At 43.1% G+C, this 20757-nt stretch overlaps 2 protein-coding genes and 1 long non-coding RNA gene across 8 annotated transcripts; 2 read left to right on the forward strand and 1 right to left on the reverse strand.

Moving 5' to 3' along the window:
* Nucleotides 1-4142: 4142 nt before the first annotated feature.
* On the reverse strand, nt 4143-7095 carry LOC142366916 (uncharacterized). 2 transcript variants are annotated; one of them, XR_012766908.1, is made up of 2 exons: nt 6773-7095; nt 4143-4728 (listed from the first exon to the last, which is right to left on the reverse strand). It is a non-coding gene; the product is annotated as an uncharacterized LOC142366916 (long non-coding RNA). The 2 variants fall into 2 exon arrangements; XR_012766907.1 differs by lacking the exon at nt 6773-7095 and adding an exon at nt 5751-6262.
* tp53i3 (tumor protein p53 inducible protein 3) lies at nt 6590-10503 on the forward strand. 4 transcript variants are annotated; one of them, XM_075448935.1, is made up of 7 exons: nt 6590-6806; nt 7672-7747; nt 7882-8055; nt 8212-8479; nt 8606-8818; nt 9783-9979; nt 10187-10503. In XM_075448935.1, exons 2-7 carry the CDS (start codon nt 7694-7696, stop codon nt 10370-10372), a joined length of 1092 nt encoding a protein of 363 aa, XP_075305050.1. In that variant the 5' UTR covers nt 6590-6806; nt 7672-7693; the 3' UTR covers nt 10373-10503. The 4 variants fall into 4 exon arrangements, with proteins under 4 accessions (XP_075305050.1, XP_075305051.1, XP_075305053.1 ...); XM_075448936.1 differs by having other exon boundaries at nt 6590-6717; XM_075448938.1 differs by lacking the exon at nt 7672-7747 and having other exon boundaries at nt 6590-6717.
* Nucleotides 10504-10704: 201 nt separating this feature from the next.
* dnajc5gb (DnaJ (Hsp40) homolog, subfamily C, member 5 gamma b) lies at nt 10705-19642 on the forward strand. Of its 2 annotated transcripts, none has more exons than XM_075448940.1 (6): nt 10705-11565; nt 11888-12017; nt 12979-13192; nt 13310-13463; nt 18826-18873; nt 19499-19642. In XM_075448940.1, the coding sequence occupies exons 2-6, from the start codon at nt 11905-11907 to the stop codon at nt 19558-19560; spliced, it is 591 nt and encodes a 196-aa protein (XP_075305055.1). In that variant the 5' UTR covers nt 10705-11565; nt 11888-11904; the 3' UTR covers nt 19561-19642. The 2 variants fall into 2 exon arrangements, with proteins under 2 accessions (XP_075305055.1, XP_075305054.1); XM_075448939.1 differs by having other exon boundaries at nt 10707-11565; nt 11883-12017.
* The last annotated feature ends 1115 nt before the right edge of the window (nt 19643-20757 follow it).

A 20757-nucleotide genomic window follows, 5' to 3' on the forward strand; every position in this document is an offset into this window, starting at 1 on the left:
CTTTCCTCAGCTGTTATGCTGCTTCTGCCTCACACACCTTTTTATTTATTCATTTATATTTCACAGGAGCACACATTTAAATCATTGGAAACCCTACTACTAGACTACCATTACTACTACCTTGCATGGTTATATTGTCCAGATTTTCAATATTTTCTTATAGTGTTGTAGAAATGTTAATTTTCCACTGATTCAAGGTAAACACAAGAAACTTGTGCTAAAGAAAAATAAATAAATAAAAAAGGACCAGACTCACTGAGTAATTCCCTATACTCCCTATATAGATCAGTGAGCAGTGTTGACCAACATATCATTGGGGTCATCAGGTGGGAACCTCCTTTCATCAGTGTTTCGTCTTGTTGGGCCCGCGACACCTCCAGGAGGCTAGACAATGATCACTGGCGTCCCAGAGTCACTCCCCTAATGCCAGCCAACACTGCTCCTCACACCACAACCACCATCTTATTATTATTATTATTTTTTTTTTTATTTTTCCTCCCACAGCCACCAGCTGCCACCAGCTACCTCAGCCTCTTCACCAACTGCACACGAGTAACAGCGGGGTGGGGATGCAAACCCTGGTTCGGGTAGGGGGTAATGAAAGTATAGAGGGTGTCAGAGGTGGAGGCAGGACAAGACACACTAACAGATTCAGCAGACAAACTCACCTAAACAGTCCTATAATCAGCAAAAATGCCAGCAAAAACTAAGCCATACAACTCACTTAAAGCCAACTCACTCAAAAATAAATGAAAAATAAGCATTCTGTTCTTAATTGGAACATTGACATCAGTTTATGTTCTGTAAATCATTCAGAAATAAAAAGTATTGTAGGCAAGTTTAAAGACAACAACAGGACCAAATGGGAAGCACAATATTAATATAATACTTTGTATTTTTCTTTGTTTTGGTTCGTTTTTGTGCAAAGCCCAATCAAGCAATGCAGATCAAACGCAGATGGAGTGAACTTCAGATCGACTGCATTTGGCTGGAACTTAAGAGTACTGATGCATTGTGCTGCACAATGTTTTTGGCACAGTCCACAGGAACATCAGCTATAAGAAAACATGAACATCACACTAGCCCTTTTACATTTTATTGCACATATTTTTCTCTACACCCAAATTAAAGGGCAAATGATAGTATGCGAACCCTGACAGATTCTATGTAGCTACAGCAAAGCGGTATTGTTTGGTAGTTCTAAACCATACTGCCCTCATGTACTTTCACAGTTACCGTCAAGTCTTGACATGCCCTGCAATGAATAATTCATGTAAGTGCTAACAAAAAAAGGCTTTTGTTGTTATGAGTTTTTTCAGCTGCCTGTAAAGTGTCAGTGGTTAGTGTTTGTACTTCCGCTGGAGCCTTAGTTTCAGAAAGTGATGGTGTTTAGCACATAGATGAATGAAATCAAACCCATGGTGACTTCAGATGAGGAACATTTTCAACTTTACTGCTGGACCTTATTAAACTGTGGTTTCAGACCCAGACAGGGGATGTGAATCCAGTCATCACACTTTGAGGTCTTGTGTGTATATTTTCTGGTGTTAAGTACTATTACATTGATATTCAGTAATTGAATACAAATGACTATAGATTATCTAATCTTTTGGATTTAAATCTGAACCAAACAGAAAAAAATATTTTTCTTATCCTGAAAAAAGGGCCGGGTCTAATCAATTTAACCCAACTAAATAGACTACATGTACAAACCAGAGTCACACTGTGCGTTCTACAATTTAAAAAGTGTGTCCCCGGCGTTTGAAATGCAAGTGTTGGAATCGTTTACGTCTCTGATTTTTCCCTCTCCCATTTGAATGCCTTCAGGTCTGAGCTTCCAGTTGCCTACAAATGCAGCATGAGGCGTCATTTGACGTCACAAGCACTTCCGGGTCAAAACGCTTTGCTTCATCTATCCAGAGTAAACAAACTGAGGCTCTCTGGGGACCAAATGGGCCGAAACTATTCTAACTGAAAAACTAAGACTACTTTAGATGTTGATCGTGATGGAATATCCAAGCGTTGAGTCTTGACCATTGTAAAAGAGACTATTTACATTTTTTTTTAAGCAAAGTTCGCTAAGTTTTAATGTAAGAAGTTCACAATGTGTTAATTAAGTTATTGACTTCTAAATACATGTTCTCTTAGAAATATTGGGGTTAGACTTAAATTGTTTTTAATGTGCACGTTATATCCATTTTTTATTACCCGCTGAATCCGTCGGTCGGGTCGCGGTCATCGGCCGAGAGGCGGGGTACACCAGACAGATCGCCAGTCCATCACAGGGCCACACAGAGACAAACGAGACAAACAACCACACACACGCTCACACTCACTCCTAAGGACAATTTTTTTAGAGACACCAGTTAACCTAACATGCATACACATGCATAACCCATTTAGCAGCTGAAGACCACAAGTAGTACATAGTTGATGGTTGTCAGCTGGCTTCATCCCAGCCTTGTAGGTCCCAAACAACCTTTGGGATTGTTTCGAAGCGAGTTTACAATTGCATTTTGAAATAATCAGATGATGAAACCATAACTCTCTCCAATACGCTTCTACATTGACAGATTTTAAAAATGGTTATAAAATAAATGAAATCGGGTTGTTATGAAGAAACTTAAACACAGCAGGTCCCAAAGCACATTTGTCATAACTGTTGGACAGCAACATGTCCAAAGCTCAGGGCTAAAGTGGATTTGCATAGTATGATAGAAGTGCAGTAAGTCTGCAGTTACTCAATATCAACTTAATTACCAATATTGTTAGCTTCCCCATTTCTTATTCCCTATTATTGATCATTTATAAAGGCTGACGTGAAGGATTGCTTAAGTGAGGCTCTCACTCTTTCACCATACGGAAAAATCCATTATTTTCTTTGTCTGAGCATAGTTACATGATAGTATAATAATACCCCACAGCGGTGCACATCCCGTTATCAATAATTTCTAGCTTAGTAACAGGAGGGTTCGGTAGCTGGAGCAGTTGTCCATCAGTCTGAAGGTTACAAAAAAAAGGTACAAGACTAGTAGAGTGCTATATGTATGCATTTAGAGCCTGAATCTACATGATTACAAACTGGCCTTCCAGTTAGCTTCACTGTCATTCTATTAAAAGACACAATGGGTGTTGCCACCATAAATGGCTTCACATATTTGTTTTGTTTGTTAATCAAGCTAAATATTTACCTGGTTTAATCCCATATTCAAGGATCACAATCTTCCAAATCTTAATTTATTTGTGGCTTTTTGTTGTAATTGTAAGTTTCAGGCACAAAAAGTGGATGTTATACAGCTAACCTTAATACAGGAAGAGATTGAGATTTTGGCAATTTGTGGACATTCATATTTGGAGTACATGTGCTTAGTTACTTGATATCTTGTTACTTGTTCATTAGTTTTTTCAGTACAGAATAGCTGAACTGAGCAAATTAACAAACTGTATCGCATTATATTTCAACATTACTGCTGATGGTTGTATGCATTACAACCACCTAAGCTGATGATGCTCACAGATACAAAAATGATTAAATTCATCAGTTTGGGAGCATTGCTTGAATAAAAAGTTGTAAGAGGCTTTTTTTTAAATCAAACTTTGAAAAAAGAAAGTTTATTTGTCATGCTTTCTTTAGTATACAGTGTCATACATCTACTGCAATTTGTTTGCGTCACAAAAACAAAAAAAACTAAGAAATTAAAAGACTCCACTTGGTAGTGAGAACAAAAAGTTTTAGGTTTTATAATGTTTGACTTTTAACATATTTTTTCCTTTGAATATTTCATCAATACAACTTCTCACCTGAATGAGTTTTTACATGGTGCAACATATCACAGCTGTTACTGAAAAACAAACCACATGTTTGGCATGTGTACGGCCTCACACGTTTGTGAATTTTAATGTGAACAGTCAAGTGACTGTTTTGCGTGAAACTTTTTCCGCATGTTTTGCAAGAATAGGGTCTTTCGCCTGTGTGAGTTCTCATGTGCACCAACAATTTACTATTATCCCTGAAACCTTTCCCACATAGTTCACAAGAATACGGCCTTTCGTCTGTGTGAGTTCTCATGTGAACAGTTAAACCACCGTTTTGAGTGAAACTTTTGCCACATGTTTTGCAAGAATACGGCTTTTCACCTGTGTGGGTCCTCATATGGATCAACAATTTATTCCTATCTCTAACACCTTTTCCACATATTTTACAAGAATATGGCCTCTCACCTGTGTGTACTTTGTAATGTTTCCTCATATTGGATTTACACTTAAAAGTTTTTCCACAAATGTGACAAACTAAGGACTTCTTACCAGTGTTAGTGTTAAAGTGACTTCCTGACATAGGACAGTTTTCTACATTACTGTAACTTTTATTTCTACTACATTTATTCTTTGGCTTCAGTTCTACATTTCTTGTTGATCCTGGGTCAGTGCGTTGGCTTAGTTCCTGGTCTTGGCTCTCAGATATAGGTGAGTTATGAGAAGGAAGCTGGTCAATGTTTGGTCCCGGTTCACTGTGGTTACTTTCCTCATAAGGAGGAGTCCCCATAAAGATATGAGATTCCTGTTTCAGACTGAGCTGCTCTCCTTCCTCACTGGTGCCAAGTTCCACTTGCTGCTCTTTAAACTGTGAAGGATCTGGTTCTTCATGGCCGAGACATGAGTTGATCTCAAGGTTACATTGCTGATGAAGAACCTCTTCCTCTTCTTTGAAGACATGTTGCTGTGGGAGGTCTGGAGAGATAGAAAATATTGCTTATGTGATGTAAGATGTATACAGTGCATTTTTTAAATATCCCAATGGAATTTTAAGAAAATGTGCAACCTTTTGTAGTGATTTCTATGACAGAGTCATGTCTGATTTGAATGTAGTCCTGCCTAAGGGCCTGAAGATCACAAGCATCCAATACTGATTTTTGGCTGTGTCCCTTGTGCACAGAGACCACTCCAGATTCTCTGAATCTTCTTCTAATACTATTTACTGTAGATGATGGAATATTCAAAGGCTTAGCAATTTTGTGATGAGGAACAATTTTCTGAAATTGCTCCACAATTGGTCGACTGTTGTTGTTTTTTTTTTTTTACCCCTGAGGGACTCTGCTTCTCTAAGGTGCTCTTTTTATGGCCAATCTTGTAACTGACCAGGGGTCAATTAACCTAATTAGTAACAACATGGTCATGTACGCATTTGACAAATACCAGCATTTTGTTGCTCCCATTCTAATCTTTTCCAGACACGTTGCTGCTATAAAATTCAAGATGTGTTAATATTTTTCATGAAATGGTAAAATATGTATTCTGTTCTACTTTGAAGAAGAAAAAAAAAAAGGTTCACGAGATGTGTATATCATTGCATTCTGTTTCTAATTACAAGTCATGCAGCATCCAAACTTTTGGGGAATTGGGGTTGTATATCTATGTTATTATTCAAATTAACTTCGATGCACAATTACAACAGTTTTAATTGGTACAGTTTGGGGGATTTGTGATCTTTGTGCTACTGTTGCCTTCAATTTGTGTCACCTTCATAAAATCCTACAGGGATCTATATGTCCATGGTGTGCAAGTTTGTGAGGTCCGTTTGCACTTGGGTACATAGTATACATACTCTCATTTTCAGTATATAAATCTTCTGTCCCTGGTGTTTCATATTAAACCTTTCTGGTTTTCAGAAGATATGCATTCACGTTATGCCTGTCTGAAAATAGCTCCTGCTGTAAAATAAATCTATCACAAAGCTCTTACAAGGATCCTACCTGAATCAAATTCATGTGTTAGTTTACTGGGCCCTCCACAGTCTGTTGTGTGTAATTTTATTTCGGGTGTCCAGTTGATATCCAGGAGCCTGCGCTGATGTTCGATCTCTAGCTCGTGCTGGACGATCGTTTTTTCTAACTTTGTGAATATTTCTTCGGCGGCAGCCCTTAGTCTTTCGCTGATAAAATCTCTCAGATGCTGAACTGATGACATTGCTATTTCAGGTTCCCAAACGCTGATTTGAAACACAAAAACACAAACGTCTTGTCTCTTCTGAGTTAGCCAAACCAGATTTAACACCAGTAGCGTGTTAGTGTCCTCTATTTGCTGTTCATGTTGTTATACTGGTCTTTATATTCAAAAATATAAATAGTATCATTCAATACTGTGTAAATATTATATCAGTTTCTTCGTTTTAGTCCAATTATCCTGGTTGAGCAACGTATAAAAAGAAACTAGTTATGATTTGTCGAAAGCGTTTGTTTATGTGATGAGAGGTGTTCTTCTTCTATGGTGTGGCGCTCTTCTGAATTTGTCAGTTAAGCAGACTCAGTGATTAATGCTGCCACCCTCAGTCCGAACGACGCCACTGCACTGGTTCAGAACTTGATTCGACGGCGCAAACCAGCGGTTTTACAGGTTTTTTGGGGGTTCAATTTTCTTCGGTTCTTCTTGACCAAGTGTGGCCAAAAGATAGTTGCCCCAAATTCCACCATGTCTCTAAATAAGTTCCTTCTTTGCACTCAGTAGGCTAACCATTTAAAGATTACATTTGAGCACAGTCAATTTCAGCCGCCTGCTGGCATAATTGAGTAGCTGGATGAACGATTAGATAGATAAAAGAAACTGTATCTATTTTGATAGAGATTGTGTGAACTATTCCTTTAACATTTATTGTGACAGGTCAGAAAGCCTGCCCCTCTGAGGTCGATTTCCCCAAGAGAGTCAAAACAGAAGGAAAAAAAAGTAAGTGGAGTTGAGATAATGGCGCAACAAAACTTCCCCAAAAAATCTCACTCACCTCAGAGTTGATTAGCTGTTGACATCGTAGGCTGGTAAGTTTAACTTTCTGTAATGCTTGAATGTAATACCTGTAACAATGTGTAAGCTACTAAGCGATTAGCTGAAATCATTGATCACTTATCTACTAAGTGCCGAGTTTCTCGTCAACTCATATCAGTATCATACCTTAATGAATCGGTTATAAGCTTTGACAGACAAAGTTGAACAAGAAGTTGTGTTAATCAGTTTTACAGCGCATGCGCTCGCGTAACGGGTCGTTAATGTAATCATGGAACTTCACGTGCTCTCATTTAAATGCTTGACTCATTTAAAAAGACCACATTTTCCTGTTATCGCTTTTGTTTTTGCTCTACTCTCTCGTTCCTCTCTTTTATCTTTCTTCTGCAAAATAGTTTTGTTATTATTCATAGTGGTCTGTGGTCTATTTACCGTGCCATTGTACAGGAAGCCAGAGGGTCCAAAAAGTATCACTGTGAATGCGGACTGTATTTTTCTAAATGCTGCACTTGTAAGGTCATGTATTTCTTATTGTAGGTGCTCTCATGTTTGAAACCTTTTACAACCACATATCTTTTTACTGCGAATAACCAAAACAGTCACTAATTGTTTCCTCATTACAATTATTTTCTTAATTTTGAATAGAATTCAATGGATCATTTTTGGAACAGGTTTCCTCCAAAAATGGCGGTTTTTGCGTTCTTGATAAAAACTGTGGTTCATGTGCGAAATGAAACCGTCAACATATTTACAGTTTAATCCCTCACAACACATCTACACTGATACAAAATCCACTCAAATAAATTTCGAGACATTTTTCACTTATGCTGTGTTAACCATAACAATGATGGCTTTTAGTTTGAGTGATAACTTCGTCTCTCTTTGTTATTTATATTCCAGTAGCCACCACTGAGACTATCAAATGCATCAGATCCTGCGCTTTGGAAGTTTATTACTAAGAAACACCTACAAGACAGTAAGACAGGAAATAAAAAGTCCTCATAAAGTTGCCCCGTGTTGACTTCCTGCTGTTTGGGTTGTTGCTTTTTTCACCCCACCTACAGGGGAGAACTGATTTATGGCTAACTTCAAGAGTCCCTTCTTTTTTAGGTCCACTGCAGGTTTAGCTCCAGCTTTGTGAAGATGATGCAGGCGGTGTGCGTTGACGTACCTGGAGGACCAGAGAATCTGCTGCTGCGAGCTGTCCCCAGACCTCAACCTAAAGACGGAGAAATTCTGATTAAAGTTCACGCAGCTGCTCTCAACAGGGCGGACTTATTACAGGTACCGTAAAATCTGCTGTAAATGTGACGAAAGGCCTGATCAACTTCTGAAGGTTTCACTCAGATAATGAAATAGAACAGGCCTCCCGATTGTGAAATGCATCTCGGCTCACTTAAACTGATAATCTGATAATGTTTGTCCTGTGTTTTTCCGCAGAGACGAGGCCTGTATCCTCCTCCCGCAGGTGAAAGTGACATCTTAGGCCTGGAGGTAGCTGGTACTGTGGATACTCTGGGCCCAGGATTGAAGCGGGAATGGAAACCAGATGACAGGGTCATGGCCTTGCTCGGTGGAGGAGGATATGCAGAATATGTTTCTGTGCCTGAGGAGCTTCTAATGCCCGTTCCCCTTAACCTCACCCTCTGTCAGGCTGCTGCGATCCCAGAGTCCTGGCTCACTGCTTTTCAGCTGCTGGTTTTCATAGGTACAGACGCTAAGTGTCTCTTTTTTTTCAGCTAAAACTAATATAGAAAAACAGAAAAAGTGAATATGTGGAATGAACGAGAGGCCAGAATTAAACTCTTTGCTCACTGTCGTCCTTCTTCCGCAGCTGAGGTGAAGGAGGGGGAGGTAGTGCTGGTTCATGCCGGAGCAAGCGGAGTCGGAACAGCTGCTGTTCAGCTGGTTCGTCTGTTTGGTGCTGTGCCCATAGTTACTGCAGGGAGCCCCGAAAAATTAAGGGCGGCTGAGAAACTGGGCGCAGCAGCGGGATTCAACTACAAGGAGGAGAGCTTTGCGGAGGGAGTTCGTGACTTCACAGGAGGTGAAAGTGCAGCTGCAGACAGAAGATATAGTCTCTCAACTAGTCTGTCGAGTTTTTTAACAACTTTTTTTTTCTTTATAAGGCAGCATTCACAATCACTGCTTGTAGTGAAAAAATGCTTGAAACAAAAAGCCATGAGCAATGCCGGGTTTCTTCATATATCACCAGGAAAATGGAAAAATAGGTGCATCTGTTTATTAAAACGTGTAAATTTAAATGGACACACAGTCTATTAGCTTAAAAAAAACAGAGTTTGTGCAATTCTGATGAGGGCCAGGCTTCCTGAAGGGCATTCCAAAGCTCTTCTTTGGTTGTTGGCTACCTTTTATACCGTTCTCTAACAAGGTGATCCCACACTGCTTCAATAATGTTGAGGTCCGGGCTCTGGGGAGGATTCATCCCTCCGTAAGACCTGTTGCCACTGTCTTTTCAACAAGCTGCTAGTGACAAAGCCACAAAGATGCCGTTTAAAATTGGTTCTTAAGTTTTCTATTATGTGTAGACGCGTCACAGATTCATCTCTTGAGTTGGTTGCCTTTTCATGCTTGAAATATTCAGAGGTCAGAGTTAAGTGGCTGAACAAACAAAAAGCACATGCCTCTGAAAATGGTTGGGTACCAGGGCCTGACTGAAAATGAGAGAAAAGCAGCCAGTGTCCAAAGAAAAAGCTACAAAAACCTTCAGAAAGCTTGAAAAAAGCCAAAAATGAACTCCTTTTGCTTAAGAGCACTTTTCTGGAAGAAGAATGATGTTTTCATGAGGGAAACACTGAGGCCTTATTGCAGAGAGGAGTAACAGGGAGATCCTACTTTTTTAAAAATTGATTAGCTGTAAAAGCTTTCCAGGATGAAGCAACCATTTATTCCACCTGGGCTTTCGCTACTTTGGCATTTTCAAAATGTTTACAGCGGGTGAAAAATGGTCTGTTCAGTTGTATAAAAAATAAACAATTGGAACTTTACAGGCAAAGGAGCAAACGTCATCCTCGACTGCATCGGCGGGTGTAACTGGGAGCAAAACGTGAGCTCCTTAGCGGTCGACGGCAGATGGGTGCTGTACGGCACCATGGGAGGCAGGACAGTCGAAGGAGATCTGCTGGGAAAGCTGCTCTCCAAGCGAGGCCACTTGCTCAGCAGCCTCCTCCGCTCTCGTAGTCTTCAGGTCAGAAAATGTTTCGCCATCTGCGTTTCTTCACCTTTTGCATGTGATCATGCTGGTTCGTGTCAAGAGAAAACGTAACAATTTCAACTTCCTCTTTATTCTCATTGTCTGATCCTCCACTGTGAGCCTGTCTGAGTTCCTTTTTGACACATCTCCCGTATGAGGATGTCTGTGCCTGATTCTTTCTTTGCATTTTTCCCGCCACAGTACAAATCGGACCTGGTGACGGCTTTTTCGCACAGAGCGTTGCCGTATTTCTCGGACCAGCCTTCCTCCTTGAGGCCTGTGATTGACAGCACTTTCAGGTTGGAGGACATTGCAGATGCTCACCGACACATGGAGGCCAACAGAAACATGGGGAAGATTGTCATGAATGTGATTCCGACGGAATGAGGAAACTCAATGATTGACACCTGCTTTAGTACCAAAAGAAATGTAATCCATTCAAAATGTATATCTGATTTATGTATTTTTACAGAACCATATGTTTTTCTGTTAGATATGCACCATCCACTAATAAAATGGTCCCAAAAATGTTTAATGTAAGCATCTGTCAGTTCTGCAGGAGGAGCCCTTTACATTTTTGACAGCAAGAGCATAGCATATAATACATGTTGAACTCTTAGAAGTGGATCAAAGTAAAGACAGAACATTTATAGGGAGCCATACTGACGTACTAGTAGTCTCGTGAGTTATGCCGAGAACTGCGGCCCATCGCGGGAACGCGCACAGCTAAGTAAACCGAGCCTACCTGTTTTTGTCTCTCACTGAAAGGTTTTATGATGCGTATAACGGGTTAGAATCGACGCCTCATTGTTTGTAGTTTTCATTCGTGCCTATAAGTTATCTGGAATCCGTAGTTTACAAACATTTAGAATTGTTTCAATGAGAGAAACGTCCTGTATACTCTTAATCTGGACTTTTCTAGTCCTTTTTTTTCTGTGCTCGGTATGCTTTGCTTTTCTGGCACAGCATTTAACACACTTCGTGAAAAACCACTACGCTGTAGATTATCTCCAATATACCTGTAAAATTAAGTTTACGTATACTCGCTGTAATGTCATGGGTAGGCCATCCACAGCATTAGATTTGTTAGAGAACGCATTTGGCATCCCCTGGTTTTCTTTAAAGGCTGTATATAAATTACATGAAACTCACAATGCACATCTCGGCAACTCCAGAAATCTGCACTGCCGAGAAATGCATCCCTCACTGTGTTGACATACTGACAATTGAGAAGCTAATTGTGTATCCTACATCATAACTGGTCTGTTTTGACGTAGCATTGTAAGTAAAATCCCTCATAAATCATTGCAATGATTTGATGCCGGTAGGCTCTGTTTATTTAGATGTGCGCGTTCCAGAGGAACAGTTCTCGGCATTACACTGGAGCATTTTGCCCCCATGATTCATTTCGGAGTCGAACTTCCGGCTTCACTGCCCTCCCGGGCAAGAGGAGATTAAACTCTGCGAAGTAGTTCTCTGTCAGTTTCAAGTAGCTCATGGAATAAACTTCTTGAAGTCGGTGAGCGGGGATACTCTCGGACTCTATGATTCGACGAGAAATAACAGCACTTACTTGTCCGGTATGTGAGCTTTTACGTGTTCTTCACTTCGCACGAGACACTTATTTTCGCCAGTTTGAAATTTAACGATAGTTTACCTTGGTGTCTCTTAACGTAACGTGCAGTAAAAACGAGTAAAAAATTCAAGTCAAAACCACGTATTTTACGTGCAGGTGCTTAAACCTTAGCTAGGCTACAAAATGTTGAGGGCTCTCTGGACTTCCAGCATTCGTGACACCGAGCTTACTGTCCTCAGTTTACTTCCTCACCAACGTTTTAAGCCCTTAAAAGTTCTTTTCCGCGTTTGTCAGTACATGGTTTGTTGTTGTGTTCATTAGCGCAGCCGCCACACCGTGAAACATGGAGGATCCCAACAGACCTCAGAGGAAGATGTCAAAAGCAGGTGACAGCTTATACAAGGTGCTGGGCCTGGAGAAAGGAGCTTCCCCCGACGACATCAAAAGGGCGTACAGGTAGGTTCATTCCTCCCGCTGAACTTGCAGGTAAGGCCGGCTCTTTAAAACTGGAAAAGGAGAAGTGGGGCTAACTAAAACTTTACAGGACAGTTGCAGAAAGTGCCAGCGCATCTATGAAGAAGCCTTTGAGTCCCCATATGTTAGTATTTCCTCTCAACAGCCCCAGCTACACTGCCAAGACAAGAAAGGAAAGTTTAAGATCTTTGGTCTGAACGCCACCTGTTTGAACACCATTTTCCATCTCCCCCTCCTTATGTCAGATAAGTGCTGCCTAAACAAGCGGCATGGGGCTGATCCTGGAGGATTTGCGATTACATCTGGATTAAGGAATGCCTTTAATGCTTATACCTGTGCCTCGCACTGTTCACGAGCAGTTTTCATGGTGTGGAGGAGCACATAGTTCTGTTAGGGGAAGCTTCTGCCTTTGAGAAGTACCGTTGTCATGAAGACGAGGCAGATTTATTCACATTGCATCAGTAAGCAACGAGCGCTTTGCAGGAGACAGAAAACGCTGTAGAACTGCGCTTTAGTTTCATCAGTGCAGTCGATGCAGTGGCACGCTGCCTTTTTAAGAAGGTGATCCGTGTTGTTCACCTCACCCTTGAGCAAACGTTTAGGAGAAAATGTGAGCTGCAAAGAGAAGCGGTTGAGCTGTTTTTTACGTCCTTGTGCTCTTGTCACAGTTGAAGGGTTAAAAGAAATGCCGCTGATAACGCAGCTGATAAAGTGACAGCGTTCATCTGCTGGCAATAACTTTTATTGTCTTATGTCAGGGAGGTGTGGGGAGCGGAGGGTTTATCTAATTATCTAATCACGTGGCAGGCAGTCCTGACGAAGTACAGCAGCCCCATGATGGTCAAATTCAAGAATTTTACACTCGCTTGATAAAAGTGACTGGATTATACCTAAAGCTTTAGAAAGTTGGCTGAATTCTAACCCTTTCCACCACCCCCTGCAGGAAATTGGCATTAAGGCATCACCCTGATAAGAACCCAGATAAGCCCGAAGCTGCTGAAAAATTCAAGGAGATCAACAATGCCAACTCCATCCTCAGTGACGAGAACAAGCGGAAAATCTACGACGAGTATGGATCCATGGGCCTCTACGTGGCCGAGCAGTTCGGCGATGAAAGTGTCAAATATTATTTCCTCATGTCCAAGTGCTGGTTCAAGGTGAGAGGCGCGTTGTTCGGCTGTAAATGTCTGGAGGACGTGTACACGCGAGTTCTTTTGATCCGCGTCAGCCAAAGAGTCTTAAGAGAACTGAACTGACACCCATCTCTCCCTCAGACCCTCTTTTTGTGCTGCACCATTTGCACCTGCTGCTGCTGTTTCTGCTGCTGCTGTTTCTGCTGCGGGAAGTGCAAGACGCGGGAGGACGAGGAGAATTTTGTATACATGGATCCCGAGGACCTGGAGGCAGAGATCAGAGAACAGGAAGCAGGTAACTTTGCACTTTGTTGTTTTGTGTTTGCTTCAGTTTTGACTCTCAAGGGAAGGCCTGTATTCCTGCTGCGCACACAACAATGACATTTCCCAGGTTGCATTTTTATGGTTGCGTCTAATTCAAAGAGGTTTTTTCGAGTGTGTTTTCATATGTCTGAATCTTTGATTCAAAAACCAAAACATCCCAGTGTACAGTCGGCATCGGGGCAGATGAATTGTGTGTCCACAGCGCTGAGCTTTCTGTTAAGGTGCAGTTACTGCCTGCATAATCATTTTACATAAACTTTGCCTTCGGTAGTGGCCATAAATACTCTTGAGTTGTGTATACTGCATGGTTCACATGATTTGAAAAGCAAAGGCCAGAGCTGCCTGTCTATAACTTGACACCAGTCACATGCATTCACTGAAATAAAAGCATTTGTCAGATTCATCATCGTGGAAAGTAGGCCGTGTTTGTAACATCTGTGACATGTTGCCGACTCTGAAGCTTTGCTGAAAAGCACACTGCCGGTCACACACTCTAATACGTATTTCGTTGGACCGCTTTTAGCTCTGATTACTGCATGCATTCGCTGTGACATCGTTTGGACAAGCTTCTGCGATGTCACTTTGTTTTAGTTTATTTCCGTCCCGAGTTGCATTAATTTTTCGTCAAGACCCTCGTAGTGATGATGGGAGAGTCGGACTGCCGCGCAAAGTCTTCTCCAGCACATCCCAAAGACTCAATCGGGTTAAAGGGGAACTCCGGGGCATTTGAAGCGCGTTTCCATTGCTAGAGGTTGTCAAATACTGATAGTAGGACACAGAGAGGTGCAAATCTGCGCTCCCTGTGTGGAGATCGCGCTGTTCGCTCACCCTGTCATGCGAGGCTAATACGTGGTGGCTAAGGGGCAAGTGCTAACCCTTCCACGTAAAACAACAACTTGCACACTGCAGAAACGTCACACCACTTTATAAACCATCCGACAATAAAGTCACAAGCCTTACCATCAAAACCATATGCATGGTTCTCACATTACTGGCATGGGGACGTTACAAAACAACTTTATAAACAGCATGTAACTCACCGGGTAGTTGTAGGCTCGCGCATGTGAAAGCCCAAAAGAGTCGATGGAGAATAATCCCATATACAAAACAATTATATTCTCTAGATTGTCGGATGGTTTATAAAGTGGTGTGACGTTTCTGCAGTGTGCAAGTTGTTGTTTTACATGGAAGGGTTAGCGCTTGCCCCTTAGCCACCACGTATTAGCCTCGCATGACAGGGTGTGCGAACAGAGCGATCTCCACACAGGGAGCGCAGATTTGCACCTCTCTGTGTCCTACTATCAGTATTTGACAACCTCTAGCAATGGAAACACGCTTCAAATGCCCCGGAGTTCCCCTTTAAGGTCAGGACTCTGTGGTGGCCAATCCATGTGTGAAAATGATGTCTTGTGTTCTCTGAACAACTCTTTTACAATTTGAGCCCGATGAATCCTGGCATTGTCATCTTGGAATATGCCTTATTCTTTGGGCACATAACGTTGCTGAAGCTGGACCTGACCAACTGCAGCAACCCCAGATTATAGCATTGCCCCCACAGGCTTGTACGGTCGGCACAATGGGTGCATCACTTCATCTGCCTCTCTTCTCACCCTGATGCGCCCATCACTCTGGAACAGGGTAAATCTGGACTCATCAGACCACATAATCATCCATGCAGTAAATTATCCAATGGGGGGCTCTTACCTATTTCCTCAGTTAAATCCAGGTGGTGGCTTTTTATTATCTTTTTTTTGGGACAGTGTATCAGAATCAGAATCAGAAAAGGTTTTATTGCCAAGTAATTTGTACATCACGAGGAATTTGGCCTGGTCTGTTTGGTGCCATAAGAACAAAACAAAAATATAATAGTAATAGAATAAAGTAATAAATGTAAAAAAAATATATGTGCAAAGTATTTGTAAGAAGAGTGCGTTAATGTAAGGCACTCTGTAATGACAGCGAGACAGAACGTTAATATAACGTTAATATATAAAGTGTCAGTGGGGATAAGGGGTCATGTCAGTGGGGGGGTACAGCGGGCCTTGTTGGTGAGGCCAACTGCAGAGGGGAAGAAGCTGTTCTTATGGCGGGAGGTTTTGGTCCTGATGGACCGCAGCCTCCTCCCAGAGGGGAGTGCTTCAAAAAGTTTGTGTCCGGGCTGGGAAGGGTCGGCCACAATCTTGCCCGCACGCCTCAGCATCCTGGAGGCGTACAGGTCCTGGAGAGATGGCAGATTGCAGCCGATCACCTTCTCCGCAGAGTGGATGACACGCTGCAGCCTGCCCTTGTCCTTGGCGGTGGCAGCAGCGTACCAGATGGTGATGGATGAGGTGAGGATGGACTCGATGATGGAGGTGTAGAAGTGCACCATCATCGTCTTTGGCAGGTTGAGTTTCTTCAACTGCCGCAGGAAGTCATCCTCTGTTGGGCTTTCTTGGTCAGGGAGCTGATGTTCAGCTCCCACTTGAGGTCCTGGGAAATGATGCTGCCCAGGAAGGACTCCACAGTGTGGACTGGGGAGTCTGTCAGGGTGATGGGGGTGAGTGGGGCTGGGCTCTTCCTGTAGTCCACCACCATCTCACAGCGTTGAGCTCCAGATTGTTCAGTCCACACCAGGTCACCAGATGGTCAATCTCCCGCTTGTAGGCGGACTCATCCCCACCAGAGATGAGTCCAATGAGGGCGGTGTCATCCGCGAACTTCAGGAGTTTGACAGACTGGTGACTGGAGGAGCAGATGTTTGTGTACAGGGAGAAGAGCAGAGGGGGAAGAACACAGCCTTGAGGGGAACCGGTGCTGATGGTCCGGGAGTCTGAGACCTGTTTTCCCAGCCTCACGTGCTGCCTCCTGTCAGACAGGAAGTCTGTGATCCACCTGCAGGTGGAGTCAGGCACGTTCAGCTGGGAGAGCTTGTCCTGTAGCAGAGCCGGGATGATTGTGTTGAAAGCAGAGCTGAAATCCACAAACGGGATCCTGGCGTAGGTTCCTGAGGAGTCCAGGTGCTGGAGGATGAAGTGGAGGGCCATGTTGACTGCGTCGTCTACAGACCTGTTGGCTCTGTAGGCGAACTGCAGGGGGTCCAGGAGAGGGTCCGTGATGGCTTTCAGGTGTGAAAGCACAAGGCGCTCAAATGACTTCATCACCACAGAGGTCAGGGCGACGGGTCTGTAGTCATTTAGTCCTGTGATCCTTGGGTTTTTGGGGACTGGGATGATGGTGGAGATCTTGAGGCAGGCTGGTACGTGGCATGTCTCCAGTGAGGTGTTGAAGATGCCTGTGAACACCAGGGCCAGCTGATCAGCGCAGCGCTTCAGGGTGGAGGGAGCGACAGAGGCTACGGCTACACGGAAACGTTTTTCACTGTAACCGATACTTTTGCTTATCGTTTGGCTGTCGCGGCCAGTACGGAGCCGGCGTTCCCACTACCCCAAAACGATAGTTTTGGAGAACTGGTTCCAGAGTGGGAAGATCTGAGAACGGCGTTGTTTCGTTTCCATTGTTACAGCCAAAACGGATTTGTTTACATCTGCGTCACAGCCACATGGCCAACGCCAGTGAAGTATACACATACGTCAGTGACCAGAACAAAAAGCGGCTTCCATTCAAAATCCGGAAGAAGACGACAACACAACAAGGACAGACAGCGATCATCATGGACCCCACAACATTGATAGCAGCACTGCTGCAGACACTGCTAACTACAGCGGCGTTGTTGAAGGAACAACGTGAGCTTCGCGCTGGTAGAAGTAGGGGCGTACACGCATTGCTTCTTCTATTGTTCTGGTGTAACCGGTGGGGGTGGCTTACAGCGCACATAGAGGTGTGGCGTGTGTACTGCATCGTTTTCAGCGTTTTCATCGTTTCTAGCTTTCCTGTGTGGTCGCAATAATTTTCGTACCCGTTTTAAAAAAAAAAAAAAAAACCTTGTTTCGTTTCCGTGTAGCCGTAGCTGGCCCGGCTGCTTTGCGGGTGTTCTGCCTCTTAAAGAGCTTGTTGACGTCTCTCTCCAGGATGGAGAGAGTCGTTACTGTGGTGGGGGGGAGGGGCTAGTGGGCTGGGGTTGGGGTATGGTGTCACGGGGGATGGTAAAACTCGTTCAGGCTGTTGGCAAGATCAAGATTGTCCAGGGAGTGGGGGGTTTTCGGCTTGTAGTTAGTAAGGCTCTGTTTACATTAATTAATTTCACCATTTCTTCGTGTCGGCGTCTTGCAAACTATTTACATTTACACACAAACGGGGATCGGCTGATTCGCTAGTCACATGACTAATCAGCCATCACATCACATGATCGCCCTTGCTTTATTATCAATTCTTTATTATTTATTCTTCGGCGACAACAACTTGGTCCATGAAATTGTCCCACCATGCGCTGCTTCTTCCCGGTCTAACCCAAAAGCGGCGCTCCGTACGGCTTGCGTTGCTGCAGTGGCTGGGTTCTCATCATAAAAGCTTGTTGAATCTGGCGCCTCCTTGCCACCTATGGTTGTGCACAGCGTACTACCAGCAGTGGGACATGGAGCAGGCTCCCATGCTGATCGTGGTTGTCCATGATTTCCATATTCTTCTCGATGACACGAATAGAAAGGAAGTGTGTAACTGAAGTGAAGCACGCCTGTTTGTTTATAGTTTCCCAGCACTCAAGTCACATGACCAACGATACCAGCCTAGCGAATCAGGGAGGAGTACGTCCGCAGTATAGAGCTCAGCACTGCGGATCCCCGTTTCTCACCGTTTACAACTGCTAAAATCAGCATCGTATGCGAATGCTTACGTGGGCTCCGGCGTCTTTGAATCCTTCCACCTATGAAGTCGTATTCCAGTATTTTAATGTAAATGGACAGTGCATCCGCGATAGAAACGATATAGAAACAGATTAGTATAAACGGACCCAAAGATGCCTGAGTCCTCTCCAGACAGAAGCAGAGTCGTTGGCTGAGAACTGTTTTTGAATTTTCTCAGAGTTCAGACGTGTAGCTTCTCTCACCCCCTTGAGATATGAGATCAGTATTATGACCAACAAATGTCTCGGCTGCGTGTTTTGCTGAAAACTCCAGATAGTCATGCATACAAGTCCAGTCTGGTCAGTTTGAGATGGGACACCAAACGGTGGCAAATGGATGCAGTTTGACTTGTCACTTCCTGTGGAAAGAAAAAGTCCCCCTTATGATAGCAAAATGTTGTAGAAACTGCACTGTTTGTAGCAGTTGGATTGCAGATGTATACGTGTAATTTTATCCTGAAGTCTTTGTGCGGCTCAAGCCATGACAAAAGCACTTCAAGTGATTACTGTTAGCAAGCAGCAGTTTTTCTCAGTGTTTATTTCTGTTTTACAGCAGCGGACCATGTAATCGTCATACAGCCGAGCTCCACTGAAACTTCAGGTAAGTGTTTCCTCTTCAGGTGACGCGTACCTGCTGATCACTGCTGCTCTGAGCTGTTTGACTTGCATGGCTGATGCATGGCTCAAAGCAGTGTTTCTTGCCAATTCAGGTGCTAACATAGGAGTGGGGGTCAGGAAAATCACAGGTAGTGGGGATCATAGGGGTGTTACAGGTGCACTTCAAAAGATTTGGGTAGACTCTCAACCGAGCTCGGTGTCAGTCTCAGCCTCAGTGATGCTTTGAATTATAGTGGAAACAAACATTTGTCAACCTTCCTAGAAATCGGCTTTGTGTGCTTTGCTCGCCTACAACTCCGAATGAATAAAATACAAGATCCTCTGACAAAATATTAAAATTGGTGACTCCAACAGGGGATTTCGTCCTGTCCCTTGACATTGATCATCTTACCGGTAATTTGTTTCCTGCTGCTGACATCGTGCTCAGTTGTTGTAGCACTGGAACCCATCATTTAATGACTGTGCCTCTGGCCAATAATTGTTGCCTGTATGAGCTTCCAGCGCTAAAAATCTTGTCCCTTTCATGCAGAATAATCGTGTGTAGATGTGATTGTGAAGATTGAATAATCCGCTCCCTGTTTTCTTGACACCCCCCACCCCCCCTGCAGGTGGGAATGCACCGATTGTGATTCAGCCTCATGCAGCCAACGGCAGCTCGACCTCCGACTAAGCCAATATGTCACTGCCAGCCAAAGAATGAAAGAGTTGCCACGTGAGCGGACTGCGTCGTGAGACTTTTGACCCCCCCCCCCCCCCCCCCCCCCCCCAGAGGTTGATTTGTTTACACAAATCAGGAGCGATTTGAAAATTGCCACGTTTTATTATTTTATTTTTATTTTTTTATGCCGATGGTTCGTCTCTGGTCCAATCTTCTATATTTATATTTGTTAAACCTTTCAGAAATTATGGGACAAAACATGTGCCTCAGAGACCAATAACGGAGCCATGCAGATCAAAGCCACCTAGCTCTGGTATGAGAGGCTTTTCTTCTGCACTTTAAAACTCACAAGTTCGTTTTGTGAATCCGATCCGAAAGCTGCCATAAAGATCATAAAGATATCTTTTTTTTCTTCTTTTTTTTTTTTTTTTAAAGCTAATTCAGGTTTTTTAGACTGTTAAGGGCCAACCACTTACTTCAGTCTCACTGCACATGGAAACGCACTGTGGAACTAAATAGATGGCTTGTTGTGCCTGAACCAGATCCACAGTCTCTGCTGCTGCACATTCATCTGTCAGGTTGTAAATATATTGTGATGCTTACAGATGTTTTAGGAGAATTTATTGTCGCCTCCTTGAGACTGAGTTAAGATCACACGGGTATTGTCTTGTGTTCCACCTTCATTTGTTTGTTTTAGTTTTTTTTTACATGGTGTGGGTGTTAGAAATGGGAGGAAAATTATGTTGGTGACTCCTCCCAGAACTAAACGGCTCAAATTGTAAATCGGATGGCAGTGAAACCGAAATATAAAGACAAAACAGCCGTTGTAAATGGAAAGAATACTACTAAATTCACTCATTTTAATTGGCATCAAGAAGAGAGGGGCACCTATGAGGTGTCATCATATTTACGGGTTTCGCCCTTGGATTGTGGCTTCGTTTGGCTTCCACAGTATTTATAAAAAATAAATAAATAAAAAAAAAAAAAACATGTTCTGGTACTTACACACAACTGTCGTGGGACCTGAACGCAGCATGGAGCCAGAGCCCGGAGCTGATAAGCTGATGGCAAACTTTGACGCCTGTAAAGCTCCTCTCAAAGGAAACTTTCATTCGTAGCTTTTAGAAAAATCTTAAGGTATTAGCTTAGCATAAAGAGTGGAAGTCGCTGGAGACATTCCTAAAACCTCTCTCTGACTTTCTAGAGTCA

Source organism: Odontesthes bonariensis, chromosome 17, assembly GCF_027942865.1.
Source record: "Odontesthes bonariensis isolate fOdoBon6 chromosome 17, fOdoBon6.hap1, whole genome shotgun sequence".
Classification (NCBI taxonomy): domain Eukaryota; kingdom Metazoa; phylum Chordata; class Actinopteri; order Atheriniformes; family Atherinopsidae; genus Odontesthes; species Odontesthes bonariensis.

Bases quoted from the DNA above. Each gene is read 5' to 3' on its own strand.
- tp53i3 (XM_075448935.1), top strand. From the start codon at position 7,694: ATGCATCAGATCCTGCGCTTTGGAAGTTTATTACTAAGAAACACCTAC. The intron at 7,748-7,881 runs GTAAGACAGGAA...CTTCTTTTTTAG, and splicing joins TAAGAAACACCTACAAGACA to GTCCACTGCAGGTTTAGCTC. The intron at 9,980-10,186 runs GTCAGAAAATGT...TTCCCGCCACAG, and splicing joins TCCGCTCTCGTAGTCTTCAG to TACAAATCGGACCTGGTGAC.
- dnajc5gb (XM_075448940.1), top strand. From the start codon at position 11,905: ATGGAGGATCCCAACAGACCTCAGAGGAAGATGTCAAAAGCAGGTGAC. The intron at 13,464-18,825 runs GTAACTTTGCAC...TCTGTTTTACAG, and splicing joins GATCAGAGAACAGGAAGCAG to CAGCGGACCATGTAATCGTC. The intron at 18,874-19,498 runs GTAAGTGTTTCC...CCCCCCCTGCAG, and splicing joins GAGCTCCACTGAAACTTCAG to GTGGGAATGCACCGATTGTG.